At 36.5% G+C, this 11571-nt stretch overlaps 1 protein-coding gene across 1 annotated transcript in view; it reads left to right on the top strand.

Annotated features, from left to right (window-relative positions):
* The window catches only part of ZBTB41 (zinc finger and BTB domain containing 41), a 43803-nt gene extending 32477 nt beyond the window's left edge, over window positions 1-11326 (top strand). The window contains exons 10-11 of the mRNA XM_015099403.3: window positions 771-859; window positions 5144-11326. Coding sequence (XP_014954889.3) covers window positions 771-859; window positions 5144-5799 — 745 coding nt within the window. The 3' untranslated portion in view covers window positions 5800-11326. The remainder of the gene's footprint in view (window positions 1-770; window positions 860-5143) is intronic.
* The last annotated feature ends 245 nt before the right edge of the window (window positions 11327-11571 follow it).

Raw genomic sequence — 11571 nt, 5'->3', positions numbered from 1 at the left:
CTTCTGTAGTTAACCTCCGCTTACCCATCTCATTGATTTTTTTTTTTTTTTTTTTTGGTCCCTATAACTTTTCCTTCTCATTTTTAGGTAGAAAGTAATACATAAGAGTTTGAAGTAAGCCAGAAAGAAAAACACCAATACAGTATACTAACACCTATATATGGAATTTAGAAAGATGGCCATGATGACGCTGTATGCAAGACAGCAAAAAAGACACAGATGTGTATAGCGGACTTTTGGACTCAGAGGGAGAGGGAGAGGGTGGGATGATTTGGGAGAATGGCATTGAAACATGTATACTATCATGTAAGAATCGAATCGCCAGTCTATGTCCGATGCAGGATACAGCATGCTTGGGGCTGGTGCACGGGGATGACCCAGAGGGATGTTGTGGGGAGGGAGGTGGGAGGGGGGTTCATGTTTGGGAACATGTGTACACCCGTGGTGGATTCATGTCAGTGTATGGCAAAACCAATATAGTATTGTAAAGTAAAATAAAATAAAAATTAAAATTTAAAAAAAATGTAACAGAAAAAAAAAGTTTGATGATTCAAAGCTTAAAGTAGTTTAAAGTTGAAAATCTAAAGACATCTTTTTTATAGATTTATTTGTCGAGTATAACTGGAGAAGGAAGAACCAGAGTTAAGGTTGATGCATAAAAAGTATTTCCATGTTCATTTGGCATTCTCTGCTTTAATAACGAGACAGTTATGTATGAAGTTATAACTTATTTTCACTATTAAAACACTCAAATCTTTTTCTTTTCTTAGATATAAAGCAACCTTTCATCAATGTGATGTTTGTAAGAAAATTTTTAAAGGCAAATCAAGTCTGGAAATGCATTTTCGGACACATTCAGGTAAAACCTAATGGGTATTTTATACATATTTATTTATATATTATATACATATATATATATATATATAGTGTAATTATTCAGAAGTGATAAATGGATGTTTATACTTTGTTGTTCTTGGCGAAATTGGTTTTTTTCCTGCCAGTAAAATTTTTGCTTATTAAAATTGGTGTCATGAATGGACATTAGTCTGATCATTCTGTTCCATATTATGTAAGCTTCAGTACTTCTGAATATCATTTTGTAGAGTTTGGGGAAAATTTTTTCCATAGAGAATTTATTTAACTTTCAGTCCTCATTTTCTCCTTTCCTGGTTGTTTATGGTTCCTCTATATCTGCATGGCTCTATGAAGACATTTATTTTATTTCCTTATCTTTTAAAAGAGTAATTCAGATATGACCTTGCTGTTGCTTATCAAGTCAACCATTGTATGGTTTTCCTTTTTACATATTCAGTTGTGATGTATAGGTAGTTGTAGTAGAATGATTCACTTCAGCTGCTTTCTAGGACTTGAAGTGAAGGTCATTCAGTTGTGTCCAACTCTTTGCAACCCCATGAACTATACAGTCCATGGAATTCTCCAGGCCAAAATACTGGAGTGGGTAGCCTTTCCCTTCTCCAGGAGATCTTCCTGACCCAGGAATCGAACTGGGGTCTCTTGCATTGCAGACGGATTCTTTACCAACTGAGCTATCAGGGAAGCCCTTTCTAGGACTTATCATTTTCTAAATCTTTCCTTTTTTTCCTTTGGCAATTCTATCATATTTTGAAACATAGATTGTTGGATTTTTTCCTATATGTTGTCATAGTTCTTTACTTCTCATGTAAATTAATAATTTTTAAAGCTTTCTTTCCTTCTTTTTGGGCTTCTCACGTCGGTACAGTATCTGCCTGCAATGTGGGAGACCTGGGTTCTATTCCTGGGTCGGGAAGATTCCCTGGAGAAGGAAATGGCAACCCACTCTAGTGTTCTTGCCTGGAGAATCCGTGGATTGAGGAGCCTAGTGGGCTGCAGTTCATGGGATCTCAAGAGTTGGACATGACGTAGTGCTATCTTTCTTTTCCTTCTTTTTAAGAAAGAAAGCTATCAATACATTTATGGCTGTTTGCTTTATATTTAGTTAGTAATTTGTCAAGCTGCTGTTCTGGAAGGGAAATGAATTTATTTTATATTTCTCATATTTAATGAGAATTGGAAATAACTGCATTTGGGCAATTTCAATAGCATAGAATTACAGTAAAAAATCTATTACTGGGACTTCCCTGGTGGGCTGGTGGTTCAGTAGTCCCAATGCAGGGGGCCTGAGTTCAATCCCTGGTCAGCGAACTGGGTCCTGAATGCCGCGACTAGGAGCCCCCATGCTGCAGCTAAGACTTGGCATGGCCAAATATTTTTAAAAAATTAAAATAGAAAAAGAATTTGTTACTGGTACAGTAACTGTGTTAAACATAAAAGCGCATCTCCCTGAGAATGAAGAAGTCCTAATGATTTGTAGGAGATAGTTAAAACTTAATTTGAAACCACTGATGATTTAAGAATTGTAAAACTATAGGAATTACCTAGAGGAGAAAGTTATTAAGGGCTGGCTTTATAACTGCATTAAGTTTTTTTAAAACATTAATTTGTAGTAATTAATTGGTAACCAGTGATTTCAGAATTCTCATCTCTGGATATGTCACAGTTAGAATTAGGGGCAAGTCCCTCTGCCCATGGAAAACTGGGGAAATGAGCTGTGTTACAGATTAAGACAACACTTACGGCAGTTATGGAATGAGATGGAGGAATCATTTGAAGCAGAGGTCAACCTACTTTTTTGGTAAAGGACTGGAGAGTAAACATTGGAGAAGGCAATGGCACCCCACTCCAGTGCTCTTGCCTGGAAAATCCCGTGGACGGAGGAGCCTGGTGGGCTGCAGTCCATGGGGTCGCTGAGGGTCGGACACGACTGGGCGACTTTCCTTTCACTTTTCACTTTCTTGCATTGGAGAAGGAAATGGCAACCCACTCCAGTGTTCTTGCCTGGAGAATCCCAGGGGCGGAAGAGCCTGGTGCCTATGGGGTCGCAGAGTGGGACATGACTGAAGCGACTCAGCGGCAGTGGCAGCAGCAGACGGTAAACATTAACGGTTTTGTGGGCCCAGCAGTCCAGGTCACAAGCATGCCACTCTCTGTGGCAACATGGAAGCAGCCATAGGCACGGCATGAATGGAAGGAGCGTGGCCGCATTCCACAGAGGCCTCGCTCCCAGAATGTCGCTGCGCTGCTTGTCCCATCTGTTACTTGGCGCTTTTCCCTTGTCTTCACTTCCTTGCAATTGTGAAGTATTTTATTACCCAATTTCCCCTTGTTTAGTTGTTAACTGTGTATTCTTTCAGCATTCTTTTAGTAGTCACCCTGTAGATCCCACTGTGTGTTCTTAAATGATTAGACTCTATCTCAAGTCAGCTCATCATCCCTTTTCAGACAATTCAGAGACCTTACGACACCTCATCTCTCTCACCCTTTATGCACTGTGTGTGTTTTAATTTTACATATACTTTAAATGACATAAGACATTATTTTGTTATTTTGCTTTAAATAACTTGTATTATTCGTTTTTACTCTTCATTCCTTCCTGCATTACCATTCTTTGACCTGGAATCATATTCTTTCTGCATGAAGAATTCCCTTTTGTGCATATCTGCTGGCACCAAATTCTCTTAGGTTTTGATTATCTGAAAATGTTTTTATTTTACTTTATGGAGAACATTTGGCTGACTGTAGAATTTATGTTAGTGGTTATTTTTCTTTCAGTATTTTAAATGTCATTTTTCCCTCTTTGACCTTCTCCAGTTTTTGTTGAAAAATATACTGTCAGTCTTATTGTTGCTCATTTAAAAGGAATTTCTTTTTAATTGGCTGCTTAAGATTTTTCTTTTATTTTTGATAGTTTTTTACAGTGTGCCCAGATATGCTTTTTTTTTCCTCTTTTGTATTAATATTTTTTGAGATATATAGAACTTACTGCATCTGTGACTTGATGCCTTTCATTTAGTAAGATTGTCAGCCATTTTTTCTTTCAAATTCTGCTTCTGACCTATACTCTGTTTTCTTTCTGGGACTCTGGTTATATGTATATTAGACTGTTCACTTTGTCTTATGTATTTCTCTCATGCAAGTGGCTTCCAGTACAAGCTTATGATGTTACAGCTCTATAAGGTGAGAAGAATGACCCAAGCTAAAAATGTCAATGTTAGTAGGGCTCCATTTCTTTCTAGAGTCGCTAGGGAAGAGTCTGTTCCCACTCGGTTAGATTATTTATTGACTTTCAGGTGTAGGACTGAGGTTCTAGTTTTGTAAGTAGTCGTAAACTGAGATCTCGGCTTCCAGAGGCTGCCACATTTCCTGAGTCCAAGCCTCCTCCTTCCATTTTCAGAAGCAGCAGTGTGGGTTTGAGTCCTCTTGTCACAGCTGTCCGACCCCTTCATCTTCAGTTATCACCGCTTTTAAAAATCTATGTGATTTTAGGCCTACCTGGTTAATCTCCCCACATCAGGGTCTTTAAGCTTAATCATATCTTCAAAGTCCCTCTCTCCATATAAGGTAACAAAATCATTCCTTTCGGGGATTAACCAACCATCCTGGCTACTTTAGGAATTTATACTATAGGAAGAAACAAAAGCTACAGTGTGAGAACCTGACTCAGGCACAGCCAAAAACTGGCTTCCTTGTTCTAGATCCTGATCAACTCTCCTTATTTTAATCTCGGGCCGTAGACACCAGTATTACTACTTCTTGTTCTAATCCAAAGCCCCAGGTTAGTCAGAGTTGCTGTTTTAGTTTTTAATGCTTCTTGATAGGAAGAAACCAAATGCTCTAGCTTTACTTCTTTAGGGGCTATAGTGAGAGCAAGCCGTAGTAACAATAGCATGAGTTTATCAGGTACTCACCGTGTGCCAGGGTAATGCTAAGCACTATTATTTACTTTTCTCATTCAGTCCTTTCACCGGTCTGTGAGGCAGGTACTTTATAACAGGTGAGGAAATTGTGCTTAGAAGTTGGGGAGTTTGCTCCAGGTTTGCCTGGTAAGTGGTACACCTAGAATTCAAACCCAGATCTTTCTGATGTTTGAGTTCATTCTCTTTTTCTCTTTACCAGTTATTATACTGTCTCCACTTTGTGATAGCATATATTACTTGCTTTTATTAAGTTCTTGTAAGTATTCATGTGGAAAATTTACTGCTTACTTAATCTCATTGTCTTAACTGAATGTATTTTACAGTTAATTTCATTTGTGTTCAAACAGGTGAAAAACCATACAAGTGTCAAATTTGCAATCAGTCTTTTAGAATTAAGAAAACTTTAACAAAACACCTGGTCATTCATTCTGATGCCCGGCCTTTCAACTGTCAGCACTGTAATGCAACATTTAAACGGAAGGACAAGCTCAAATACCACATTGACCACGTTCACGGCATAAAGTCTCCCGATGACCCTCTCAGTGCTTCTGAGGAAAAACTCGTGTCCTTGCCGGTAGAGTACTCATCTGATGATAAGATCTTTCAAACAGAAACAAAACAATACATGGACCAGCCCAAAGTCTACCAGTCGGAAGCCAAGACCATGCTACAGAACGTGTCTGCCGAAGTGTGTGTCCCGGTGACGCTGGTCCCGGTGCAGATGCCTGACACGCAGGGTGACCTGGTGCGCCACACCACCACCCTCCCGCCCCCCGCGCACGAGATCTTGTCGCCACAGCCGCCGGCTGCGGATTACCCTCGAGCCGCTGACCTAGCTTTTCTGGAGAAATACACGCTTACTCCTCAGCCTGCAAATATAGTTCACCCAGTCCGACCCGAACAGATGCTCGATCCTAGAGAACAGTCTTACCTTGGAACGTTACTGGGCCTTGATACCACCACTGCTGTACAAAACATATCTAACAGTGAGCATCATTCGTGAGCAAATCTAAACATTCCACAGACTTCTTCAGTGGCAATGCACAATGGTAGCCTAGTGCTGATGGCTTTTAAATTAGTGGGGCTGCTATTTTTTCATTTTCTGTATAGTTTCTCAAGTCCTCAGATGCTTTTCCAATCAAAAAAATATGTATCTCTGTTTACTGAACATATTTGAATATTTGGACCCATTTTGAGGTATATAATATTTGAAATAGACATTTTGTGATTTTTTTTTTTTTTAAAGATTATTTAGTGCTAATTTTTAACTTTTAACTCTCTTAACTTTCCAAAACTATCAGCTGTTGACATTATGGGGGTATTTGTTTTTAAACATCAGTGGAAAGTTTTTATTCTCCTCTAGTCTCATTCGTCTTTTCTCCTTTCCCCATCTTCTAAACAAGTGTGGAGGAACGTGTAGTCTCTAAGAAGGAATGTCAGAGCGTACCGATAATTGCAGCTGTTCTTTATCCTGACTTAAGTTTCATGATTATTTCTTCCAGATTTTTAAGAAAATGAAATTAGGAATTTGAGTGTATAAGAAAGTCTTGGGATAGATCTGTGTTATTTTTTCATCTGGCCGTAATTTCAGCTCATCACTATTCTTTGGTCTTTGGACAGACTCAAGACCAGAAAGCTAACTAATGTAGGATTAGCTTCTTAAATGAAATGTAGAACTGAAATAATTATCCAAATGATTGGTTTTTGCCAGTGCTTCAATTATTATGAATAAGAAATGGAAAAACGGATGTAAGCATTAAATTATACAGGTTGAAAATGTGTTAAAAGCAAAATATGGCAGTTTTAACTAGATATTTTTTAAGGGAAATTAACTGTTTGTATTCTGCCATTTATTTCAGAAACATTAACAGTATATCAGCATATATCATCATCTAACTAATTAAAATTCAGTTAACAAGCCACTTTTGGTCTCATTTACCTTGGCCAGCTGTAACTCTGGGAAATAGAACCTAGAGATTTTTGTTTAATTATTAGAACAGGTGCCAAACAAATTACCAAATTCATGTCTAACTGAACTGAATGTTCATTTACTTTAATTAGAGCGAACCATTCCTTGTATATAGATATACATGTAACCTAGATCTTTATTTTTGCTTTACACGTAACCCTAATGTCTGTGATTATCCTTAATTTTTATTTTTGTATGAGACAAAAGTTGAGGACTTGGTAAAAGGAAATAGCAGTTGGAGCAAAACCTCACTGATATTAAATGAGGAAAACAAAAAAGTCAGTCAAAATTGTGAAATACCTTAAAGACGTGCACTTTCCATACTCTGAAGTCAATTTAAACTAAAGCTAGGATGTTTCCTAGTGGAGCTGCTCAAAGGATTAGAGACTAGGCAGGGTTGATTATTATTAGCATGTTCTTATGTAAACTACTGGAAAATAGCAATTTTAAGAGTTTTCTATTTCAGTTTTGTTTACACTCCTAATTGCTTTAAGCACTTTTTTTGTGTAAACTGTAAAGTCTGGCCCAGCCCTTGTGAAAAAAAAAAAAAAAAAACACAAATAAAATAATGAAGTTTAGTGAAAATTTTTAACCACTTAATAATGTGGAAACTTGTTTGCTGAAGCACTTAAGAAATGAAGGTACTTTGCAGGAATATTTACCACACTAGTGGAAATAAAAAAATTGAGACTTGGGGCAGTTAACCAAAGTAGCTCATATAACTAGTAAAGCCAACCTGAGTTTTGCCTCATTTGTTGAAGTTTGGTTATAATTCTATAACTGATAGATACAAGCAATGTATCAATATTCTTTTTAAAGCATTCTTACTTTTGTGTGGAAATGTTGTGTCTGGGGTACTTACCATGATAGAACTTGACTATATGAGGTACTATTAATTTGTCTTTCAAACTGACTTAAAACATCTCTTTATGATTTTTATCATAAAGACTTTCAACTAAAAGACTTACTATGATGAAAAGAAATCATTTCTAAAAATGTACCCTGCCTTGAATATAAAATAATGTAGAAAAGTCTGGACTTACACAAAGGCAAATAGTATATATGTGTATGTGTGCAGTATATTGTATGTTCGGTAGCAGAAAAAGAAGGTGTTGCATTTTCACATTCAAAAGAATACTTTGCTTTTTGAAGGTATTGACTTTAGGGTTCTTTTAATAATAATCTCCTAATGCTTTAAAAATATAATTTGATTGTAGGAATTGGTTTACAGTATAGAACTTTTCTTGAATACATCTCTTATATAAAGTGAAACATAATTATATTTACTTATTATTGTAGATAACTTAAACTTGAAAAGTAGTTTACTGTTTTATAAAATGCTTTCACAGTTATCTCATTTAAACCTCATAGCCAGCTCTGAAGTAGAAAGGGCATGCTGTATTCCCATGTTAGAGATGAAGAGTCAGAGGTTAAGCCTACATCGTTAATAAGTGGCAGAGCTACTAACAGGGGAAGAAATATAGCATTAATGAATGCTTTCCAGGTGCCAGGCACCGCATTTTCTCATGTAATCTTAAGAACAGTCTGGGAAGTAGGTAATATAATTCTTATGAAGAAATAGTCTCAGTGGGCAAACAAATCTGCTGCCTCTGATCTCCAAATTAGAATATAAGAAGTCTTACAGTTGTGAAAACCTCATGGATTTGGGCAAACTGAATGTATATATAAGTTTTTGAAGTTGGCACAAAAAATGTGAAATGAGGCCTGCTCTTTTCAGTTAAGTGTTTGTCACATTTGATTTGGAGTATTTGGAACAAATGCTCCATTAACTCTTAAAATCCATGAATTCTGTAACTATACTTAAAATTTTGAATCTTGCAACTAAGGTCAGCCTCATTCAGAATTTTTTATTTTATGAGCATAATTTATTGTTTTAAATTAATTTTGTAGCTGATAGCAGTTAGCACTTATTATGTAAATTGAATAATTTATCAAATGTAGAAATTTGTTAACCTAATCCATTTTTACTTAAATACGCCAAAGATTTTTAGTAGGTTTTAAAATAGTTTAAAAGAATTTAAATTCTTTGTTGTTTGAATAAATATTTGTCCAAAGAAGCACAGTTGAAGTCCTAGGATTATGGATTTTCTAAAAAATCATTAGTTTGAATACTAAGATTAAGTGTTTGTGTTTATATGTATTAGAAATAAGAACAGAAGAAAATACTCCGGGAATAGTCATACTGACAAGCCAATTACAAGTAAGAATACTCCGTTTTCCTCAGTTTAATTAATTGAATGTTATCTTTTAAGTGGACACTATTAATTGCTAAATAATAATAAGCTTAGTTTTTACACTACTAAAATAATTTTGCCTTAGAATTTTTTTTAGAACAAACTGAAGATTTTTTTGTAACAAACCCCACCTATTTTTTTGTGCAGCCTAAAATACCATTTAAGATTAGGGTTTGTTCTTCATGCCAGCAAGATTTCACTAGCTATGAAGGCGGTGATCTTTGCATACTTTTAAGTAACTTAGTCATTTATTGAAGAGGAGTAGCAAAAATAGGGTTTTAAACTGGTGCTTTATTACGTGACTTCCTTTAAAGTGATGGTACATCATGAAGTAGGTACACTAATAATTTTCTGTCAACCTTAAAATTGTCGAAACATCTTGGCAGAGTGAGTGACTATAAGCTATTAGTTAAGGGCTAGTAGGTGTTCAAAAATCATTCATTGCTTTCACTCTGTCATTAACAAATCAATTAACAACACCGTTAACTGGTGTGTGTGCGTGTAAGTTTGCGTTCTCTTCCAGCAGGTCATTCTGCTGTATCGTGGGTGGGAAGTCGGATGTGGAGCAGCAGCTCTGTGACAGTGTCCTTTTCTCCATGCCCAGGCGTCTCTGGATTGAATGCTTTGTGCCTTTTCAGTTCGAGGCAGCAGTTGTAGTAGCTTGGAGTTGACTCTGCTGGCTAGATTGTGCTGGTTAATAAATGGTTGTGGTTGTTTTGTTATTGTTACGGTTCTTATGTTTGTGTTGCCTGCTGGTCAGGCAACAGTTTTGTTTTTTTTTAGGTTGCTTTATATTTTTTTAGGGAAACTGGCATCAAGTACTAGTATGAACTTTTTTTAATCTTTACTATTGTGGCCTTTCTAGTTACTGCAAAGCCACTCCTGGGCCTGTCTCTAGATGCTCACTAGAGGAATCTGACAAATGAGCAGTGTGTCTGCCTCTCCATCTCCTCCCCTCTCCCGCCTTTTCTTCTGAATAATCCGTTACCAAACCACCCTGCTCTAAAAAGCAGCTTCTTTCCTCAGTTTGCCTAAAACTGAGCCAGAGGTGATGGTTTGAGATGAATCTCTAAAAAGCAACATCCCAACCAACTGACAGCTTGAGTTGATGAACTCAGGAAAAATTAGGACTTTTGAAGTCATATTTGGATCATTCTAAGATTCAGTGCCAAATTTTAAATGACTCAAAATGTATTTTTTAATAAGGAGTAAGTCACATTTCTAAAACCTGTAGTAGTGTTATGGTAAATGTCACTTACTACTAGGCTGAATAATGGCCAATGTGAGAATAATTTTCGAGTAGTTTCTAGGAACCACAGACAGTTCTTTTTAGGTCCTCTCCTTTCTTTTGCACATTCCTCTCTAAAGTCTGTAATGGTTTTTGGGGAGGGGGACTGTTCCCTGTTTTCTCAAAAATTATTTCTACTTAAAGGTACTTTTATTCTGGACTAGTAGCATGCTTTCTGTGCTTCCTCTTTGGCAGTGGCCTTGAGAAGGCAGAAGTAGCAGCAGTAGGTCTCTGGAGAATGAGGGGAAGGGCTGGTAGAGAGAGTATCTGTCCTGTATTTACTCTTCATCTTTCAACTTGCTGTGCACTGATCTTGAGTCTGGGACTGTTGAAAAATCCCCAAATAAATTGAGCCTCTATAGCCATTCGTATAAAGAGAAAATAAGAATTATATTCAGAGAGTAGAGGTTATACAAAATGGATATGTCTTTTTGTTCTGCTTTCCCCCCCCCCTAACTTCTTAGGTAAAGAAGTAATTTGGGTGCTCATATTACTGCTAGAGATTCTAAAACATTTGTTGAATGGAGAGTATGCACACTTATTGTTATTTCACCCTGTTGCTTGGTATTCCTGCTTTATGAGTACACAATTTTTATTCCTTGTAACAATCGGACTTTTCTTATCCCTGTGGATAAAACTGTATTACAGCTGATGACTGAGGCTGCCAAAAATGAGCACAGAGGTGGGCACTTGGATTATGAGATTTATGATGTACATTAAAGTGGAAATGCCTTTGAACCCTGTTTTCAGTCTCCAATCTTAAATTTTGTTTTTAATCATTAGAACTTTTAAAAGCAATTACAAAGAAAAATCTAAAATACCAAGATTTATTATTTTGTCAACTGTGTGTAAAGTATCTTGTGAGTTTTCTAGATATTTTGACTGTCTTGTGTTTCCTGAATACCAATGTCTTTATAGAAAAATTCAGTTCTCTGTGAAGACTAGGAAGTATGTTGTATGCTGAACTAGTTCTTTGTGTTGTTTAGATATTTAAATAAAGTTCTCTGGTCCTAATAAAGCATATCTAGGTTTTATTGAACACATTTTCACAGCATGACAATGCACAGTGCTCTGCCTCCCTCCTGAAGAATTGAATGAAAAGACAGTGAACACATAGAAAACCAAACTCCTGGGGCACAAGTATTGAAATTTTATTCAGTTTTCATAATCGCTACATTTTCAAATATTTTGTATGTTAAATGTATAAATCATTAATATTTAATGGTTTTTAATCCAACCAGTCCATCCTAAAGGAAATCAGTC

This window comes from Ovis aries, chromosome 12, assembly GCF_016772045.2.
Source record: "Ovis aries strain OAR_USU_Benz2616 breed Rambouillet chromosome 12, ARS-UI_Ramb_v3.0, whole genome shotgun sequence".
NCBI lineage: Eukaryota > Metazoa > Chordata > Mammalia > Artiodactyla > Bovidae > Ovis > Ovis aries.
Note: the sequence above shows the minus strand (reverse complement) of the source record. Positions and strands in the feature narration are given on the sequence as shown.